This window comes from Cervus canadensis, chromosome 17 (assembly GCF_019320065.1).
Source record: "Cervus canadensis isolate Bull #8, Minnesota chromosome 17, ASM1932006v1, whole genome shotgun sequence".
In the NCBI taxonomy this organism is placed as follows: domain Eukaryota; kingdom Metazoa; phylum Chordata; class Mammalia; order Artiodactyla; family Cervidae; genus Cervus; species Cervus canadensis.
Window position 1 is genome coordinate 62,338,596 of NC_057402.1, and position 21,859 is coordinate 62,360,454.

Sequence of the window (21,859 nt, forward strand, 5' to 3'; positions counted from 1 at the left end):
CAGAAGGCTGGAAGCCCTGTCAGGGAGAGCCAGCATGCACAGCGATGATGCTACCAGCTTGAGCTGCCAGGTCATGCTCTCACGGTCCGCGACATAGGCATGGAGGGCACACACAGGAGGCCAGCCCCAGCTGACTGCTTCCATGATGTCCGTCACCGCCTGTCTGTGCTTCAGCAGGTCTCAACCCCACTGCCGTGACCCGATCCACCGCAGTGACAAGTTAGGGTAATTCTAGTAAAACCAACCTCTGGCTTTCTGGGGGGACAGGGTAGGGGGCAGGTTTCATGCACCATTAAGTTTCTCAAGCCAGACCGCTATGGGTTTTGGTTGGGTGGTGCTACTTGGCTTAGGTAAGGACATTCTTGTCTGTCCTTCTCCAGATGGGCTGAGAAGGAACCCAACGCCCTGGCAACATGAGCAGCACAGAGTGTCCAAAAGTCTCAGTGGGCTTTGTCTGAGTGGAGAACACCGTTCACTGTGAAATGTGCTCAGGCGGCTTCCATCAAGACCCAACCAGTGGTGGCACATCACCCAAGTTCTGGGTGAATCGTTAGAAATGCCCCCCGGGGACCCCAGCCAAGGACTCAGATAGACCAAACGCAGTGCAGTGCATGTCTGGGTGAATGTGTGTGTGTGTGTGTGTGTGTGTGTGTTTAAACACAAGCAAGTCTGAGTCACAGAATTAAAACCTAAGGAAGGGAATCTTCAAGTGAGTCTCTTCAGCTCTATCTCTTTGGGACCAACCAGCTTCAGTCATCCATTCACTTTGTTATTCAGTCTTTGGCCTAAGAGGTGAAACACATGATTAGCAAAAGAGAGGCGGTGGTGGGTCGGGGAGTGGTAGAGAAAACCACCATGTTTACAGAAACGAGGAACAAACCCTCCATCCAAACCCAAACAAACAGGCCTGGCCAGGCCATCCCTCCACTGGCTGGCCTGCTGCCTCACCTCACTCCAGCTCAGAGTAAACAAGCTGGGAAGGGAAATGCGAGTCGGGTGCAGTGCTGAGCATCCCCAAAAACTGTCTAGTTCCTGGAAGGGACACAAGCCATTCCCAGCCTCCACTAAATGGCCAGATGTTTTCCTCATTAAGACTTTCCTAGGGTAGAGATGACCCTTGCCTGTTTAATGCAAGATTAGTTGTCTTTCTGTAAGGCCTAGGAGCTGTCTACTTTCAATTGCCTTTAGAGACAAAATTCTTAAAATGTCTTCTGGTACACAGCATCGTTTATGAAATATTTACCCTGACTCCAGCCTAGCTGTCAGACTGACCTCCAGCTTACAGGAAATACCAACAGTAAATGATGAACAAGCTAAATGACATAAAGAATAAACAGTCACACAAATCCAGATTATGAAACATTCTCTAAGGCAACTCTTCTAGACTCTTTACTCAATCTCAGGAAACTAAAAATCAATAATAGATAGATAAGGTAGTGTTCTAGACTAAAAGAGACACAGTTAAAAGTGATGTATAAACCTAGATTAACTTTTGATTAAAAATATCAAAATAGTTACAACAGACATTCTTGTGGTAATTGAGAAAATCAGAATATGGTATAGATACTACATTTGCTATCATTCAGTCACTTAGTCGTGTCTGACTCTGCGACTCCATGGACTGTAAGCACGCCAGGCTTCCCTGTCCTTCACTATCTCCCAGAATTTGCTCAAACTCATCTCCATTGAATCAGTGATGCCATCCAACCATCTCATCCTCTGTCGTCCCCTTCTCCTCCTGCCCTCAATCTTTCCCAGCATCAGGGTCTTTTCTAATGAGCCAGTGCTTCACATCGGGTGGCCAAGGTATTGGAGCTTCAGCATCAGTCCTTCCAATGAATATTCAGGGTTGATTTCTCTTAGGACTGACTGGTTTGATCTCCTTGCAGTCCAAGGGACTCTCAGAGTCTTCTCTATCACCACAGTTCAAAAGCATCAATTCTTCGGTGCTCAACCTTCTTTATGGTCCAACTCTCACATTCATACGTGACTACTGGAAAAACAACAGATTTAACTCTACAGACCTTTGTCAGCAAAGTGACATCTCTGCCTTTTAACAGGCTTTCTAGGTTTGTCTTTCCCAGCATCAGGGTCTTTTCCAATGAGTCAATTCTTCGCATCAGGTGGCCAAAGTGTTGTAGCTTCAACATCAGTCCTTCCAATGAATATTTAGGTCTGATTTCCTTTAGGATTGACTGGTTGGATCTCCTTGCAGTTCAAGGGACTCTCAAGAGTCTTCTCCAACACCACAGTTCAAAAGCATCAATTCTTCAGTGCTCAGCTTTGGCAAAGATTGAAGGCAGGAGGAGAAGGGGATGACAGAAGATGAGATAGTTGGATGGCATCACCGACTCAATGGACATGAGTTTGAGCAACCTCTAGGAGTTGGTGATGGACAGGGAGGCCTGGCGTGCTGCAATCCATGGGGTCACAAAGTGTTGAACACGACTGAGCAAGTGAACTGAACTAGGTTTGTCATTGCTTTTCTTTCAAGGAGCAAGCGTCTTAAAAATTTCATGGTTGCAGTCACTGTCTGCAGTGATTTTGGAGCCCAAGAAAATAAAATGTTTTATTTTTCCTGTTTCCATTGTTTTCCATCTATTTGCCATGAAGTAATGGGACCAGATGCCAGATCTTCATTTTTTGAATGTTGAGTTTTAAGCCAGTTTTTTCACTTTCCTGTTTCACTTTCATCAAGAGGCTCTTCAGTTCCTCTTCCCTTTCTGCCATAAGGGTGGTGTCATCTGCATATCTGAGGTTATTGATATTTCTCCCAACAATCTTGATTTCAGCTTGAGCTTCATCAAGCTTGGCATTTCACGTGATGTACTCCGCATATAAGTTAAATAAGCAGGGTGACAATATACAGCCTTGACGTACTCCTTTTGCAACTTTGAACCAGTCTGTTGTTCCATTTCTGGTTCTAACAGTTGCTTCTCAACCTGCATACAGGTTTCTCAGGAGGCAGGTAAGGTGGTCTGGTGTTTCCATCTGTTTAAGAACTTTCCACAGTTTGTTGTGATCCATACAGTGTTCTCACACTGTTGAGAAAGTTCTGGGATCCACTACAGACTTCCCAACCTGGGGGTCTGGCAAAGGGGACTGAGAATCCTTAGGGAATCTGACTTTGAAGGTCAGTGGGATTTGATTACAGACCATCCACAGGACTGGGGTAATAGAGACTCTTGGAGGGCACACACACACACACACACACACACACACACACACACACACACACACACACACACACACACACACACACACAAAGACCCTGTATGCACCAGGACCCATGAGAAATGAGCAGTGACCCCACAAGAGACTGAACTAGACCTGCCTGTGTTTGGGAGTCTTTGGCTGAGATTGGGAGGGAACACAGCCCCACCCGTCAGCAGAAAATTGGATTAAAGATTTACTGACCATGGCCTTGCCCACCAGAGTAAGACTCAGTTTTTCCCATAGTCAGCCCCTCCCATCAGGAAGCTTGCACAAGCCTCTCATGAGGGCAGACAGAAGGAAAACCACAGTGACAGAAAACTAACCAAAAAGATCACATGGATATTACATTAGAATATGGATCACCATTATTTTCTTAGGAATGATGTTGGCATATGTTTATATTGAATATATAATGTCTTTATTCTTACAGGGTATTTAGATTTGTTTTGATGTCCACAACTTACTTTTTTACAATTATTTTTTTACAATTGTCATGATGTCCACAACTTACTTTTAAATGATATGTGTATACACATAGGGATAAAGCAATGATGTTACAATCTTCACAGTTGTTGGGTATACATGGAGATACTCATCATAGAATTTTTTCTACTTTTTTATGTGAAGACATTCATGTTAAAAAGCTGGTAGGAAAATAAGCAAAATAAAAATACAGAGAAAACCAAGAGAATAAAAATAAATAAAAGATAAAATATTTTTAAAACTAAAATTTTTTTTAAAAGGATGGGGAACTGGCTGTAATTAGAAGACCCATTCCAGTACTTTCCTTCTGAAAAACAGTGGAGAAAGTATTTCTGCAAGCACATATACAGGATTTCACTACAGCAGTTATCTCTCAGTACCTGTGGGTGACTGGTTCCAAGACCCAGAAGAAAGCAAAATTCAAGAATGCTTACATCTATAAAATGGCATAGTATTTGCATATCACTGACTGCACATCTTCCTCTATACTTCAGGTTATTTATAATATCTAATACAAAGTAGATACTAGGTACATAGCCATCAGTACAGTGTCAATGCTATGTACAAAACTGTTGGTGAGTAGCAAATTCAAGTATTGATTTTTGAAACTTTCTGGAATTTTTTTCTTCCAAGTGTTTTCCACTCATGATTGGTTGAATCTGCAGATTTGGAATCTGAGGAGATGGACGGCCAACTGCACTAGTGAAACAGGAAAGAGCAGTGTTATAAAATCCCAGTGCAGGTCAGAGGTGACGTCTCAGGATGAGGGAGGGGCACAGATGTCAATGAATGCTATTATCAGTGTTCTCGTTCTTCAGTTGTGTGGAAGCTAGTACATTATTAATAAATGCATAAATAAAATGGGCCAGGCACAAACCAAAGGTGGTAGCTCAAATACCAAGTAAAATCAAATAATGCCCAGTTCCTATACTTGGTTACGTGAAAATGAGAAAATGTCCTCATGTAGGAGTTAAATCCTCTGAACACTGAAACAAGCTATTATACTCATTATTTGAGTATAATAATAAATAGAACCATTTCGCTTATTTATTCAGTCTACAAATATTTACTAAGGGTCTGCTATATTCCAGGTGTCTAATATGTATTATAGTATTTACTAAGAACTAAAGAGCCTCTTGATGAAAGTGAAAGAGGAGAGTGAAAAAGCTGGCTTAAAATTCAACATTCAAAAAATGAAGATCATTGCATCTGGTCCCATCACTTCATAGCAAATAGATGGGGTAACAGTGGAGGCAGTAAGAGACTTTACTTTTTGGGCTCCAAAATCACTGCATATGGTGACTGTAGCCATGAAATTAAAAGACACTTGCTTCTTGGAAGAAAAGCTATGACTAACCTACACAGCATTTTGAAAAGCAGAGACATTACTTTGCCAACAAAGGTCCATCTAGTCAAAGCTATGGTTTTTCCAGTAGTCATGTATGGATGTGAGAGTTGGACTATAAAGAAAGCTGAGCACTGAAGAATTGATGCTTTTGAACTGTGGTATTGGAGAAGACTCTTGAGAGTCCACTGGACTGCAAAGAGATCCAACCAGTCCATCCTAAAGGAAATCAGTCCTGATTACTCATTGGAAGTCTGATGCTGAAGCTGCAATTCCAATACTTTGGCCACCATGCGAAGAACTGATTCGTTCGGAAAGATGCTGATGGTGGGAAAGATTGAAAGCAGGAGAAGGGGACGACAGAGAATGAGATGTTTGGATGACATCACTGACCTGATGGACATGAATTTGAGCAAGCTCCAGGAGTTGGTGATGGACAGGGAGGCCTGGCGTGCTGCAGGTCATGGGGTCGCAAAGAGTCAGACACGACTGAGTGACTGCACTGAACTGATAGTATGTGTTAAACATATACATATATATAGATATATAAATTATTGCTTATATATATATAAATTACTGCATGCTATATTCTAGGTATATATTATTATGTAGGTAATATATACAAATATATGATATATATTTACTGAGTTGCTGTTGTTTAGTCACTAAGGTGGGTCCTACTCCTTTGCAATCCCATGGACTGTAGTCCGTCAGGCTCCTCTGTCCATGGGGTTCCCCAGGCAAGAATACTGGAATGGGTTGCCATTTCCTGAGGGTCTGCATAAATCAAAGGCTATGGAGATAAAATAATGGGTAAATACACATGTGTATAAAAATATAATAAACAGAAATAAGACTAAATCACATTTCTGTCTAAAGTAACTAGGACTATTCTGGAAGTTTAAGGAAGCCCAAGAAAGGGGTCAGTGAGCAGTTCTACTTCTTCCCCTGGTTCCTTATCCATGGGAAACACAAGAATCGTCTATTTACCTATGTGTCCATCCACATGTCCATTCAGCTATGCAGAGATTCAATAGGTTTGAGCTTCTAGTATTTGTCAAATACTGTTTTTAGTGCCGGGGCTGTATCAGTGAATAAGATAGGCAATGCCATCGATTTCATGGGGTTTACAGCTTAATGTAGATAATTAAAACACACATTAAGCAAATTTCAACCTGAGAAAACAAAAGCTCTCAATGATATAGTGATTGAGAAGCAGGTTGGATACTTTGGATTCTAGAAAGAAATTAGCAAGAAACAGACAATACAAAATAGTTTCTGCTATAACCTCAGTCCCTGGAGAAGCACCTGGCACATGGAAGGGGCTTAATATACATAAAAGAAAAAAATTGAATGCAGAATGTTATTAAGCTATTAACAAGAATTAGTTACATCTATACATCTACATTTGGTAACATGAAAGGGTCTCTATGAGTAGAGATGAACTGCAGAGAGATCATTTTGTAAAACTAAATTCATAGGGAAAGAGCTGTTAGAATTCATACTACATAGTTAACACTGGGAGGAAAAGAGAAAGGACTTCCAGTTCTTAATACATATTTATTGTTTACATTTTAAGGGTATACACTCATTCTGAAATAACAAGGACTTTTTGAAACACACACAAAGTGACTGTGTGCATCAGGAGGGACAGCCTGCAAGTGGAGCATGAAAACTGGTGAGGAATTTGACCCAGTCATGAACATTTACACCAGATAGTCACTTTACCGGTGAGGGCTCTTCAAACTTTTGGGTAAGCAAGCTCCCTGATGCTCCCAGGGCCCATCATGTGTTCAAGAAAATACCAGTGTGGAGCATGCTACACTTTCTACACATGCGTATGTGCTATCTCAGAAAAAAGGAGCAGAAAGCACAGTATAAAACCAGAAAATAGAGAAAACCATTTCAAGTTTCAAAGTACAGCATCTGGGTGGCACTATTGAAGTAAAATTGCCAGGACCTACTGTATTTAAATTATCCAGATTGTCACCTTGAAGGAAGATTAGACTCTGACTTGATGAACTCTCAATCCAGGTGAATTCTCTTTCAAGTTTACAACAAAAAAAAGACGGGGAGGAGGAGGTTGTAATGGTTTCCCAGTCTAGAGAGACCTGCCGCGTGGTGGGAATATCAAACACCTGGAAACAAAGGCATCTCATGCAGATTTTTGTGGAAGGATTAAAAAACTAACAAGCATGCGCTCCGTAAATTCTCCTGGCCAGTGGTGGCCCAAGAGCCCCACCACGGACAGCTGCACACAAAAACGGGTGGCTGGGATGCCGGCAGGAGTGTCCGGGGTGAGGGCTCCCTGACCCTGGAGGCTGAGCAGGGCAGTCACGGGGCTCAAACTCCTAAAAGATCCTGTAATTTTCAGTTGACTAATGGGGGGGAAATCAACATGTGAATCACCTTTCAAGTATTTAATTTAATTAGACAAGGAAAATGAGGCTTCTTTAAAATTCTTACTTGGTATTAACTTCTGTCACGAAGCAGCCTAGCGTAATTGGTAAAAGTGAAAAAGTGATTACTGAGGCTTAAGCTTATTTATCACAGCTGTTGCACTTTTACAAAGTGAGTTTTATGGTGTTAAACCCTTCGCCAGGGCGGTTCAGGCCCCGAAGCATGGATTCCAGTGTTTTCAGAAACCACCTCTAAGAAGCTGCAGTAACAAACAGTCTGGGTGGGGACGTGAGGCGAGCAGAGGAACGCACAGCCGCCCGCTGCAGCCCACCGGGTCCACCGCCCGGGTGCCTGTTCTCCCCGGTCCTGTCTTCTCTGCCACTTTAGAATCAGACGGTCATGGCAGGTGAAGGGGCTCTCAGCTCGGTCCCTCTAATCTTTGGCAAACAACTTGCCCAGGGTCACACAACCAGTTACCAGCAAAGCCAGTTAAACCTAGGCCGCGTGACGCCCAAGTCACAGACCTTTTCTGTCTCCAGCAAGCTAATCAGAAAGCGCAGCAGCATCTCGGGAGCTGGAACCAGCCGTGCTCCTCCCAGCGCTCTGTCTGGGGCTCTCCTGTGGCCTTCCTGCTTTCTCACTGCACTGGTCACTTGCATTTCCCTCCTCATCTCCCCAAAGGTCCAAACATCCGGAAGGCTTCCTGACCCCATCCTGCTTCAGTCACTAGAGGGCTGACTGCAGCGGTAGGAGGCACCAGGTCCAACTAACTGCATGCCAAGAGAGACACCTCCCCACACTAACAACTGAAGAATTTTAGGAGGCACTTTCCTCAAGTGGACCAAAACTTCCACCTAATGAGTGGTTGTTAGCAATGAGCCAGTCTCTGTGTGGGAATCCAAACACTGAGGACAAAACAGATCCAATCTGCAAATAACCTACCATCAAGGGGACAAGAAAACAATTTTTCTTTTCATTATTTGGTAAAATGTTAAACGAAAGCTCAGAGAATAATAGCACAAACACACATGTACTCCCGACCCAGACATCTAAGTTTTGTCATATTCATGTGGCCTCTCCCCAAGCCAGATCCCAAATAAATAAAACCAATATTACAGCACACCAGGGTCTTTGTGAATCTGGACCACCAGGCTGGGGATTCCCTTGCATCGCCCTTTAGGAAAAGACTAGATTAGACATATTGGGAGATACAGGAGTTGGAGAGTAGGACTGGTAAAATCCTTCCAAGAATTCAAAGGCCCTACATATTTCATGAAGCCTCTTCACCCGATAAAGGGTCTGGCCCTCTAACTCCGCCTCAGCCGCTGCACCCTCCTTAGAGTCCACGTGGCCGGCAGGGGGTAGGCTGCCTGCAGTCAGCGTCCCAAGACCTGCCCAGCCAGGGTCTGAAGCACCGGGCAGGCTGAGACCCCCTCGGGGAGGTCCTCACTGGGGATGCACTCTGCACTGTCCTTGCCTCGTGGGTTCCAACCTGTGTCTCCTTCCAACAGCCGTCCGCTCCTCAGGACAGTGACCTGGGCCACTCCTTACCTGTCTGAGGCAAGGCCTGGGTCGCCTGCAATGGCCTGTCACACTGAGAGGAGGCACTTGGGACATTTCCTTTCCTTCAAGTTCTCTGTTTTTCCACTTTCCAGTGATAACAATCAAACCTATCATGTTGTAAACAATAAAATGTGCAATTTTTCCATAATAATTACACCTCAATAAAACTTTTTTTTTTTTTAACGTAACTGATTCTTCCTTTTAGCGGTCAGAGGACATCCCAAGATGACTCCATGCTGGTGGCTCTCAAGAGTGGCTCCTGGGCCGGCAGCAGCCCCACTGGGTACAAACCTACACTCATCTCCTAGCTGATTCATTTGATTTCCTTTTTGAAAGCAGGGAACGACAGCTTAGCCCCCAAGAAGTCCAGGCTGCATCCGTGGGCTGGGTAAGGGTTCGCGGGTGCTGGGTTCCCTTCGGGGCTCCCTGGGACCTCAGGCTGCACCCAGCCTGACCACCTGCCATCAGTAATTCGGAAAATGCTGCTTATCCTTCTCGCACCTTTGGGACGCACCGCCGGCCGCCTGCCTCGTGGGCGGTGCCAAGGCACATGCTGGCTGGAGCAGCCAGAGCCAGTCTCCCCCACCCCTGAGCAGGCCAGAGCTGTCGTTATTAATGTTTGGCAGACATATTATCTACAAGCTGTTAAACTAGGTTGAAGAATAATAACAGCAGGATAATAGAACTACAGGCTACTGGTTTTGTCTGTGCCCAACTTAAATTAAGCAGTTGCAAAAGATAATTAGAGACATAAAGGCCTAGACATAGAGTCAGCTTGTCATGTGGTAGGAAAGATTTGTAATCTTTAATCACATAACACATAGAGAGCTATTCAAGGCTGCCCATAAACTTAGTTGCTGTTCAGTCGCTAAGTCACGTCTGACTCTGCAACCCCATGGACTGCAGCATACCAGGCTCCTCTGTCCTCCACTATCTCCCAGAGTATGCTCAAATTCACGTTCATTGTCCATTGCTGTTCCATGTCCAATTTTAACTGTTGCTTCTTGACCCACATACAGGTTTCTTAGGAGACAGGTAAGGTGATCTGGTAGTCCCATCTCCTTAAGAATTTTGTTCATCCCTTGAATCAGTAATGTTATCCTCTCATCCTCTACTGCCCCCTTCTCCTTTTGCCTTCAGACCCTGATGCTGGGTCTTTTCCAATGAGTTAGCTCTTCACATCATGTAGCCAAAGTATTGGAGCTTCAACTTCAGCATCAGTCCTCCCAATGATATTCAGGACTGATTTCCTTTAGGATGGACTGGTTGGATCTCCTTGCAGTCCAAGGGACTCTCAAGAGTCTTGTCCAATACCACAGTTCAAAAGCATCAATTCTTTGGTGCTCAGCCTTCTTTATAGTCCAACATTCTCACATCCATACATGACTACTGGAAAAACCATAGCTTTGACTAGATAGATGTTTGTTGGCAAAGTGATGTCTCTGCCTCTTAATATGGTGTCCAGGTTTGCCATAGCTTTCCTACCAAGGAGCAATTATCTTTTAATTTCATGGCTGCAGTGATTTTGGAGCCCATGAAAATAAAGTCTCTCACTGCCTCCACTGTTTCTCCATCTATTTGCCATGAAGTGATGGGACCAGACGCCATGACCTTAGGTTTGAATGTTGGGTTTTAAGCCAGCTTTTTCACTCTCTTCACCTCATCAAGAGGCTCTCTAGTTCCTCTTCACTTTCTGCCATTAAAGTGGTACCATCTGCCTATCTGAGGTTATTGATATTTCTCCTGGCAATCTTGATTCCAGATTGTGAATCATCCAATCTAGCCTTTAGCATGATGTACTCTGCATATTAGTTAAATAAGCAGGTGACAATATCCAGTCTTGTTGTTCTCTTTCTCCAATCTTGAGCCAGTCTGTTGTTCTGTGTCTGGTTCCAACTGTAGCTTCTTGACCTGCTACAGGTTTCTCAAGAGGCAGGTCAGGTGGTCTGGAACTCCCATCTCTTTAATAATTTCCCACAGTTTGTTGTGATCCCTTGAATCACAACAGTCAAAGGCTTTAGTGGAGTTAATGAAGCAGAATTCCCTTGCCTTCTCCATGATCCAGTGGATGTTGACAATTTGATCTCTGGTTTCTCGGCCTTTTCTAAACCCAGCTTGTCCATCTGGAAATTCTCAGTTCACGTACTGCTGAAGCCTATAAAACAAGGGACTCATTTCACATGTGGCTTCTAAGAATCACTAGAACTTCTATACACACAACTACGGACAAGTAGGTAGGCAGTTTCTGTAACATCTCATAGTAACTGTCGGATTTTTCTCATTCTCTCCCATTTGCCATGGAAGAGCCTAGATTTAATACCCAAATGCAATGGTTCTAAGGGAGCCTCCAAACCAGCAGTGTCTACATTATCTGCATTAGAATCACAGATTCTCAGGCTCCATCCCAGCCCTAAGGCATCAGAAACTCTGCACGGCTTGGCAGTATTTTAACTAGCCCTCTAGGGAATTCTGATGTCCACTCAAGTCTGAGCCCCACACCCAGTAATGCACACAGAGGTGCACCAGAATTCCACACTCTTTGAGTTTAGAACGTGGAGGTCCTCAGTCACGCACAGCCCTACCCAGTCTCCACATACCTGGTCTCCCCACCGAAGCCCCGTTTCTTTCTGCTCCCAGGCACACTCCTCATCATCTGGGCTCCCATGCTGGCTGACTCTGGTGCTGGCATGATGCTGGCCCCTTTCTGGTGCTCCAAAAATATGTGTTGAATGGGGAAGCAATCCTCAACTGATCAGCTCCAAACTTTACCTGATTTTGTAAACATCTCAGTAAAGAACATGAGGGTGGAGTCTGTTCAGGTTGTGTCAGGAACCTCCCAGCAGCACTAGGCTGGGGTTCAGCTGCATCAGGAAGACCAAAGAACTGCTCTCAGGAGCTTTATTACTGTTAACAGGGTCCAGTCTGACTGGAGGAACAGATCAACTTACCTATCATGTAATGTTGAGGTTCTACTAAGCAAGAATTTTATTTCTGTCCATTAAATCCATTGAAACAGAAAGTGATTGAAGAACATTTTAATTTATAAACATTTTAAATGAAAAAGGTAGTAATGGTATCAGTTAATCTCAGGTCAGGTCAGGTCAGATTTTTTTTTTTTTTTCTTGAACCTCCTAATAACTTCCTAAACATCAAGCATTTCCATGAAACTAGGCAGTTAATTACAGGCTTTATGAGTAAGTGCTTCTACAGAATAATATATGGTTTAGACGTTCCATACTGGAGTCTGTGTACTTGTCCTTTTATCTTAATGCATGAAAGTGTCAAGAACAAGGGGTTACATACTTCGGGGAGCCAGCCTGGCTCAAGAGTGGGAACTGAGATGGCATCCCCTGATCCTGCTTGCTGTGGTCCCCTGCAGGGCCCATTCTGGCAACAGGGACCCTCTGGGTGGCCTCAGGCAGATGAGTAACATCAAGCCTCACCATCCAGGACCCTCCAGGTTGCTCCTGTTCCCATCCCAGTCCTGAGACAACATGGGACCCTGCAGAGGACTGAGCGCGTGGTGACGCGGAGGCTGGACCAGCCCACATTCCCTGCTGCCAGGCCGCAGGCAAGGCTGGCAGCCTCTCCTGGGTCTGTGGCATGGGACCCCCAGGTCGCCTCCAGCTTCACAGGTCTCTCTGCACCCCCTTCTCACTGAAGACAGAGCCTGGTCCAGGACCGATATGGAAACAGTTAAGCCAGGAAATGACACGGTGGGGGAGGAGGGTGCCCAGGGAGCAGCCCCCAAGCCCTAGCCCCATCAGGGCCCGAGGGGGACTCTGCGCCCGGGAGGCAGGAGGTTTGCACCATGCTAGTCGCTGACCTCAGTGTGGCCTTCGGGCAGGACCCCCAAGGTGGTGGGCGAGCCGCCCTTGGCACTGGGCTGGCAGGGAGACAGATGCTCAGAAATGCTCCAGGGGTCAAACAATGTGCTGTTTCTGACCCTAGGGAGCTACATATCCCTCTGACGACGTGACGGCCCAGACTCTCCTCCCTGGAAAAGTCGTGTATGCACACGTACAACGTCTGCACACCCTGAAGAGGGTTTCCTAGTTCTGCATGAAGAATTCGAGGAGCAGAGGCACAGAGGAAAAACAGCAGCTGGGACCTGTGATGAGAGAGGCAGCGGGAGCTCCTGTTGGGAAGAGACATGAAAACCTGGCCCGGCAGAGCTGGGGGGAGAGCGGGGTGGGAGGACTCCAGTTCAGCCCTGACTGTGCAAACGATCAGGACACCCACGGAGCAGAGGGGAGGCGAGCACTGCGCGGGAGCAAGTGCAGAGCCCACTTCCGGCTTTCTTGCCTGGCCCCAGGGCTGTGAAGGGGCTATCTACCTGTCTCCTCACTCCCCAGACATCTGGGAACCACTGCCTGCCTCCTCACAGGTGTTGGTCCTGCTGGGCCATAGAGCCTAAGGCAAGGCCAGATCCCTGCCTTCCAGATGCTTCTGGTGTGGCAGATGGACACGCAGACGACTTTCTCCCCTGGAAAGAACTACAGGGCGACCCCTTCAACGAGGACGGGGAGGGAAGGGCATCCTCATGGCTGGGACAGCAATGTCTTGGAGAAGCCGCCCCAAGGGACACCAGCCTGGGACAGGCTGAGTGCCCAGCAGGGTGGGACCCCTCCTGTGCTCCCACCAACCACAGGACTACCAGCTCCCAGGTACTCACAGCTGGTACCAGCCCCCTCCATCAGCCCCTCAGCTTCCCATCCCCTCCAGACATGACCAGCCCAAGTTACTGTAAGTCCACAGGCGGCCCTCAACACAGAAGCCCTGCTCACAACTACACAACTACAGCTGATCTCTCTGCAGAGGGGCCACAGGCCTATTCCCCTCCCTAGGGAGGAGAGAGCCATACTCTCCTTTCTAACACATTTTCTTTCATCAGAACCTCATACTGCCATCTCAGGCATTCTTTCTAAGCCACACACACACACACACACACACACACATCCCTCTGGGCTAGATGGCATCACACACCTGTCATTTACATGTTATGGAGCAGATATACCTAAGGACGGACTTAGGAATCAGGACAAAAGACAAGCGTTCTGAACAGGCTCCAGCAGAGTTGCTGCTTCCGAGGCCACGCTGGGTTGGGACACAGCAAAGCTGGGCAGGCTCGGGCAAGGCAGTGTACCACGCTTTTAAAGGGCCCAAGGCAAGGCTGCGATGGCTACCAGCTCTGCCTGGCTCAGAGCCAGGCTCCTGGGGCACCTTGTCTGTCATCAGACTGTGGCCATGGCCCTGGTCCACTGCTCCCAAGGGGCCTGCTCTCCCCACACAGAGAGGCCAGAGGCAAGGGACTCGAATCTCTCCATCTCTGACATTACTAGGAGCTAATGAACCAGGATGAACTAGGAGGCCCTAACCACTACGCCTCATGCTCGAGAAATACCTGCCGGGGTGGGGATGTGTGGCGACTGTCACTGGGTTCAGCAGGAAGCTGAAAGAGAAATGACTACCTTGATACTGATGTCTCCACTGTAATTTTAACCGTGAGACCTCAAAATGTTCTATGGACAGTATAACGAATCAGTTACCTCAGCCTCAAGAACCGATAAATCAGGGTAAACTAACAAATGATAGCCTCCAAGTCGGCAGCTCCACTTAGCTCACCATATCTAAATGAATTTTCTATTTGCTGGAGATCATTATCTGACAGATAAACTTATCAATCAGCTTCTTACAGGAATTTCAACTGAGGCCTCTAGGTAAGAAACACCTATTTTGAAGTGTACACAAGTGCTATGTAACACAAGGATATTTATGTCAGTTCAACCTTAATTCTAAGTCAAAACACCCAAGTTCCTCTCTCTACTCCTATAACTCTCAACGGAAAAATACACTGTGAATTTGAGGGATCATAATATATGATGAAAAGATGGTGGTGGATCAATCTCTTAGCTGCCTGTAATGAAAACTGAAACAAACAAAAAAGCTGAGTATAAACACCACTGGCATCTCTGTGCAGCCTCATACGTGCAGTTACTCAACTTGCCCTGTAAACACAGAATCAAACAAACACTGGCAATGCTGTTCCTAAGGGTGCCCCCCAAACCTAATTTCTTACAGTCAAGATTATTCAAAAAGCACAGTGAAGACCAAGATGGAACTCTCAGCAACTGTTTTGTAGGAAATTAGTCTTGTGGATGCATGGGCTTTAAATCCAGAAGGGATAAAGTCCTGAGCCCGGCTAACTTTCGCCAAAACGTATCTCATTCCATCACTGTTAACAAGTGACCGACTTCTGTTCCACAGAAAACACACCTGACGTGAGTGAGGGCTGAGCTGCAGGCAGGCCAGGATCGCGAGGACCCCGGGGCTGGGGAGCTGGGGCCGAGCCTTCACTGGCGGTCACTGGGGCAGGGCCACAGCTCCCAGCCACCTCAGTCCTCCACTCGTAAGAGAAGGGCTCCTTTGCCTGTAAAAGAAAGGGTTTGGACTGGATTAACTCACTCGAAGAATACTGACTGAGCGCCCACTACGCGAGGGGACCAGGCGGGCACAGCAGAAAGGAGCAGCGGTGAGATGCCGTAGCCAGCAGGGCTCCTCCGCTCCCCAGACAGGGAGGGCATCCACGCCGCACGGGAGAGGGCGAGGGCACACCAGGGGTGGCGGGCCGGGCGCTGCACCTCAGTCCCCACCGAGCTGCCCGGAGACGGGTGGGGGCGCAGCTGTGACCCGTGAAGACACCTCAGTGCGCTGGACTTGCAAGGGGAGGCGGGGGAGCCTTCAGAGGCTCAGTGCACTGTGGGGGCCCTGGGAGGGGGACTCCCGGCGGGCAGGATGCCCCATGACCAGAGTCCCGGGGCTTGTTTGGGAGTCTGCCACCCCGGTGCCCGCATGTCACGATCACGGGGGTCCGCTGCTCAGGGACCATGTCACCGAGGGGAGGGGAGGGCTGAAGGGTGGGGGCGCAGGAGAGGAAGGAACAGCAAAACACAGTCCTGGCAGGAGGTGCCTGAGATCTGGAGCTGAGAAATGCTGATGCTGCCGTCCACACGGCCCTGGGCTCCTTGAAGGCTTGAGGAAATAAAGTAACTGGCTGACAACCAACTGCCACAGGCACCTATGGCTCTTTCAGCAAATACTGTGTGAGACCCAGGCAAATGAGACCCAGGATCTGTCCTTAAGGAGGTCACCGTGCAATGGATTTAAAGAAAATGACTTCTTCAGAACATCGGTAGTAAAAAAAATTTTTTTAAATATAAAAAAGAACATCAGTAATAAACTAGGAAGAAATGCAATTTGTTCTCTCTGGTGCTACCCAAGATGGAAAACGGATGTAGCCCAGTCTTATTCGTCTTCTTAAATGATATTACACTATATTTCCTAATGATATTAAGCTGCATTTCCATCCATGTAAGGAGGGAACTAAAAATCTTAAAAAAAAAAAGCAAGTGGGTGAGGCCATGCCTTGTGCACATGTGTGTACTTCACTAAAGGGTTAAGGGGACAGAAGCAAGAGAGGGAAAATTTAGAAAACCTCTACAGAAATACAAAATGGTCATGTACAGTAAGTCCACCCCTACAAGTGTTCTTTTTTTTTTCAGTAAAGAAAAAGAAAATTAAGTGGTGACCTGACCCAAAACTATCAGAGGAAGAAAAGCAACATTAGTTCAAGACTGAGAAGCAAGAAAAATCTGAGTCTGTTTGCCAGATAAAATAGGAAGTATCTGCAGCTGGATTCCCTGTGCCGGTCACAAAGCGTCAGTTTACTCATCACGTAACTGAGCTTCTCAGCTTCAACTGATCCCCTTGTCCAAACGCAGCCATCTCACTTCTGATTCATAAAATACTATTTCACAGAAAGTGAGTCATTTAATGACTACCTAATGTAACATAAATTAGACTTTTATGCATTTAAAACAATTTCCTAATTACAAGGAAACATTAAAAAAAGGTTCCGAGTGTGATTTTTTAAGATGCTGGAACAAACCAAGATTTAATATAAAATATATATAATAACTACACATGATTTTTTTTTTTTGAGGCCGTATCTGCAACAGAGTAGAAATATTTTGCTTTAATCTGATCCTTTACTTCTAATGGTTTATGGGTCTTCAGAATTGATGAAGCACTTAGCCTGCGGGTGCAGAATTGAAACCCAGCAGGAGACACTCTAGGCACAGGCGAGTAAGAAATGGAAACACCACACTTGGTAGAAAACACTCCACAAGAGGAGTTCACGCACTGCAACAACACTGCCACTTTTGGGTTTTATTCACACAATGATCTCTCATAGGACTTCAGTCTTTTCAAATGGGATTGAGCATTGTTAACTGTCACTCAAAAATCAGTTTTTCTGGAAGATAAATATCTACAAAATGTACCATGATCTTAGAGAAATATAAGACTTTGATCACTATTTATCAGCAGAGCCATATGCTGGTTGACCTTTTTGTTTTTTATCTAAGAATCAAGAGATCTTACTATAAACCTTACTGGTAACGACAAAATAATGATAAAATAAAGCCAAACTGTCTTTGTATCTTAGGAGTCTACATCAACCTAAATAACAGTATCTGGCAGTGGATATTTAAAATCTTTACTGGTATTGAAGCTAATATAAACTCTGACATCAAAATATGTAAGATGTGTTATGAGAACATAAAGCCACATTGTTACATAAATACAAAATGATATAAGTCCACTTTCTTTTATCTTTGAAACCCAACTACATGGGATGTGGAGACTTTTTTTTTTTTTAATCAACTAGATAATCTGTTTTATCAATAGCTAGTAAGCCATTTTTTGTAAATTGTCTTTCAGCTGAAAAAACAATACACTACTTACATCATATTGGAAAAGGAATGACCTCAAGATTTCCAAGCAACACAGCTATTTTTCACATCTGAACTCCCCTGCTGATCATTAGGAATAGTTTCAAATGTCCCATTCTTGGCTTCCATTTGTGCCAAATCCTGGACAAGTCTGTAACAAGGTTATGGCTGCAAAACACTGTGTTTCTGCACGAGGTGCTAAGTTGTCTGCCCTCCCTTCTTAGCACACCATCACTCATTAGTCTGAGGCCTCTCCTAAATCAAGCTGTGCTTATGGGACACAGAGGAAGTATGAAATCAAAGCTGTTTGTTATATCTCTTGCAAGCTAATAAACTACCTCAAATTCATTATTTAACTGAATATACTGTTCTGTGCTTAGAGATGCTGTGGTCCAAACTGTCCTCAGTCAGAATGAGGCAGAGGTGAATCTGGCCCCAAAAGGCTCAGTGGCGGATCAACACGCAGAAGAAGGGGATAGATAGTCTTTTGTTGGAGGGTATTTGAAGAATGTGTTAAAAAGCAGGGTGGGGGCGGGGAGGATTCTTAAATGATCTAAAATAGTGCTACTTCCTGTATTACATTCTTACCCAATTCTTAATTATCTAAAATGCTGAGTTCACTTTCTTTCTTTTGACCAAATAGCTGGAAGTATTAAAAAGTTAAGGCAGACTAGAAATAAAACACAGTTCCACTATGTTTTAAACCAGATTTAAGTGATTTTTTTTTTTTAATTCAAACTGACCCAAAGCAAAACTTACATTACAAAGGAAGAACAAAATACATTATGATATAACACACTAGGAGTTACATGAGAGCTAAATTTGTGGGCCAAGGGCCTCATCCCAGTGACACTCTGGGCTGATGTGCAATTCTGCAGCAAAGTTAGAACCTCCGTTTTTGTATGGTCCGCTGTGGTAATTAAACTACACATTCTCATCTTGTAGGGTGTGTATCTGACAAACCAAGCTAGACTCCCTCATGCTCCAGATGTGTACTCTTGCTACTGCCAGAACACTGAATTCTCTAGCGGAAATGCTGCTCCAAGCAGGACTGATAATGAATTAAAAAAACAGAATTGTCAAGTCCTCCAAACTAACAAGCGTGGATTATTCTGTAGTAAATAGTTTAGAAATATGGAAATTAAATAATCTAAAAAACACCCTTACTCTGCTGTACATTTATAAACACAAATATTTACACACACAAAAAAAATCTTCCGTTTGCAAAAGATGAGGTTTGCAGTTCATTAATGATCATAATCTTTTATGAGCTGGTGTCTTTGGTGTACTTGCCAAATACATTTTTATAAAGGTTTAGTAACAGGCTTAAATAATAAATTTCAAAAGAAACACAGAAGGATCAGTGACAAATTTGATACTATTCTGAACATTTCAGTCAAGATTCTGGAAAAACCAGTTGATTTTCTGAAAACATCTGTCCTCATTATGTTACGACAGAGTGCTTCTCTGCCAATCAAACTGGAGAGCAGACCTGCACATTCATCCCTGTATTCCACCAGTTACCAACTTTGAGACATTTTAGTTACTGTTAAAGATGATATGTGATTGGGATTCTAGTAACAACAAAAATAAAACATTCTTTTCAAGCTTCCAGAAAAATCAAACCTCAAACAAATAATGGAATTACACACTTCTTCATTAAATAGAAATTTGGATTCCAGGAAGAGCTCTCATAATTTTTTTTTTCCTCTTAAGTCTAAGCAGCAATACAGAGCAAAGAATTTACCTTAATCTGATCTTTTTACTTGGAATTTCCTGACTCTAAGTCAGCGGTGAACTTAGTTTTGGAGATCTCCGAATGGCCGGGGAAAGAAAATCATTTTAAACTAACTGAATAAATTAATAGACACATGAGGAGATGAGCCCTGTGCGAACATAACAGTAACATCACTGCTCAAAGGCAGGGTTCTGCCTGCCTTCCCACATCCCTGTCTCCCTGGCCTGGGTTCAGGGAGAAGCAACACCATTCATTTCCAGCCAAGCCAGGTCCCTGATGCCAAGTGTGCCTTAGCTCTGACCTGGCTATTGGTTTCCAGAAGGAGAACACAGCTCAGCTCCTAGCTTCACAAGGATTCTCTCTCAGAAGATAACTTTTTGGAGATATTTTTATGGGAAAAAAGTCAGAATACCCATTTCTATCGATCACACCCCAGTTACAGTTTTTGGATGGTTGCAAAACTGGCCACACACTGAGTGGTTCCCTGCGGAAGAGGCTACGTACCCCATCCGTGATCCCTCGCATCACCCTCTTCCCGAAGCTGCCCACTGCTCAGAAACCTGCTCCCAGCCCAGGCCCAGCAGAGCAGGTATCTGATGCCAGAGCTACTTCGCATCCAAGAGAATAAATTTTGTGCTTGAGGAAATATCACTGTTGGCTCTGATAAAGGATAAAACCAGAGGAGACTCCTAATTCTACCTAGTTATACTTTTCAGGTGAAATAACTTTATACTTAATGACTTAAAACTAGAAATTGAGACAAGAGAAGCCCTTTCTTTTGTAAACTTCTGATAATAAATTTATTACTAGTGTGTAAATATTCTGAAATTTCCCAAAGCACTAAGGACAATACTGGGATAGTTTTAAAGCTTCTTCTGGAACTAATACGATGACACATCAAGCACAGGGCTCATTTCCAAGGGCATCTCCATAGATTCCTAATACCTCTGGAACCACTGTTATTCACACTTTATCATATTTATGTTTACACTGCAAACATATGCCGATCAACCCAGAAAATAACTGTTCTGAAGAGCGTCACTGTGTATAACTTTAAAAGATAGGAAATGCTTAATTAGCATATTAGAAATTAACCAGACTTACAAATGTGCACCCATTAGAAATTTTACCCTTTAGACATTTTATTTCAACTGGGACGAAATAAACACCATGAAACCATCCCAAATTATTTATCCATTAAAGCCAAATGATTTAACAGTATTTTGGCTATTTTTAGGGAATACTCTACCACCAGGACATGAAATTTTCTGCTTAAACTGAAGTAAAAGACAAAGCTTAAAATGGAAATTGCAACTGACACTATGTTCTGCAATTAAAATTAAAGTGGCAGTTCCTGTTCTCACAGGCATGTCAAAGCCAGCTGTGGAATGAGGAACATCAAGTGAAATAATGGATAAAATACACCAGAAAGAGTTTGCACTGGAGGCACTATTTTAAAAACAGAATACACGGGCTTTATAAAGTTTTTTTCTTTCCCACTAATTGTTTTAAAAGCACAGTTCAACTAGAGACAGAAGTTGAGACTCAACGTCTCTGGGTAGTGTACTACAGCTGTTAAAAGTGAGTTAGAACGAGCACACCAACAAAGGCAGAGGGATTGTAAGTCATCCAAAGCTACATTAATTAGGAAAAGAACAGTTTGAAACAGCCAATTTGTACTCATTAAAATGAATGAGGTGACGGCATTACTTAAAAAATTTCTTAGGGCATTTTCCAGTAGGACCCTGGATGCCCTGGCTGAAATTGTGCCTCCAAACTGTAACAAGTGCTCTGCTGGTTTATAATATTGTGCACGCCAATGAAACCATAAATTTGGAAAGGGTCAATTCTCCACTCCAAACCTGCTTGTGTCATTTTGGAAAAACAATTGTTTTAAATGCAATATTGTATAGAAAGCTTGGACCTCTTAAACTTGGACCAAGAAACCAAATTAAGACCTTCAAGCATGTGGTGTGTGTGTGTGTGTGTGTGTATAAAAAAACCTCTCCCCTACAATGAAAACCAACCAAACAAACAAAAAAACCTGTAAGTGTATACCTGCTTTCTGACTTCACAGCAAATCAGAAATTGCATAGGATATACTTTGTGCAAGGCAAAAAGCCTTTTAAGTATCTGGAATATAACTCCTAATCTTGCTCACAGTTCTCTGTGTATCAGATATCATCAAATTTGTGTTTTAAGTAGTCTTTCATGACCTTGGCAATTGGTAGTTCATCAAGTAGTTTTAGGTTTTGAAGGCCTATACACTGTCGAATTTTAATTCGGCACAGGTCCTGCAAGTTTCTGGGCTGTCCTAAAAAG

General features: G+C 44.2%; 1 protein-coding gene across 4 annotated transcripts in view; it reads right to left on the minus strand.

Annotated features, from left to right (window-relative positions):
• Positions 1-18,496: 18,496 nt before the first annotated feature.
• Positions 18,497-21,859, minus strand: part of ASB7 (ankyrin repeat and SOCS box containing 7) — a 51,270-nt gene continuing 47,907 nt past the window's right edge. For 3 of the 4 annotated variants that reach the window (XM_043489397.1, XM_043489398.1, XM_043489399.1), the window contains one exon: positions 18,497-21,851. In XM_043489397.1, coding sequence (XP_043345332.1) covers positions 21,712-21,851 — 140 coding nt within the window. In that variant the 3' untranslated portion in view covers positions 18,497-21,711. The remainder of the gene's footprint in view (positions 21,852-21,859) is intronic. The other variant, XM_043489400.1, reaches the window with a different exon arrangement.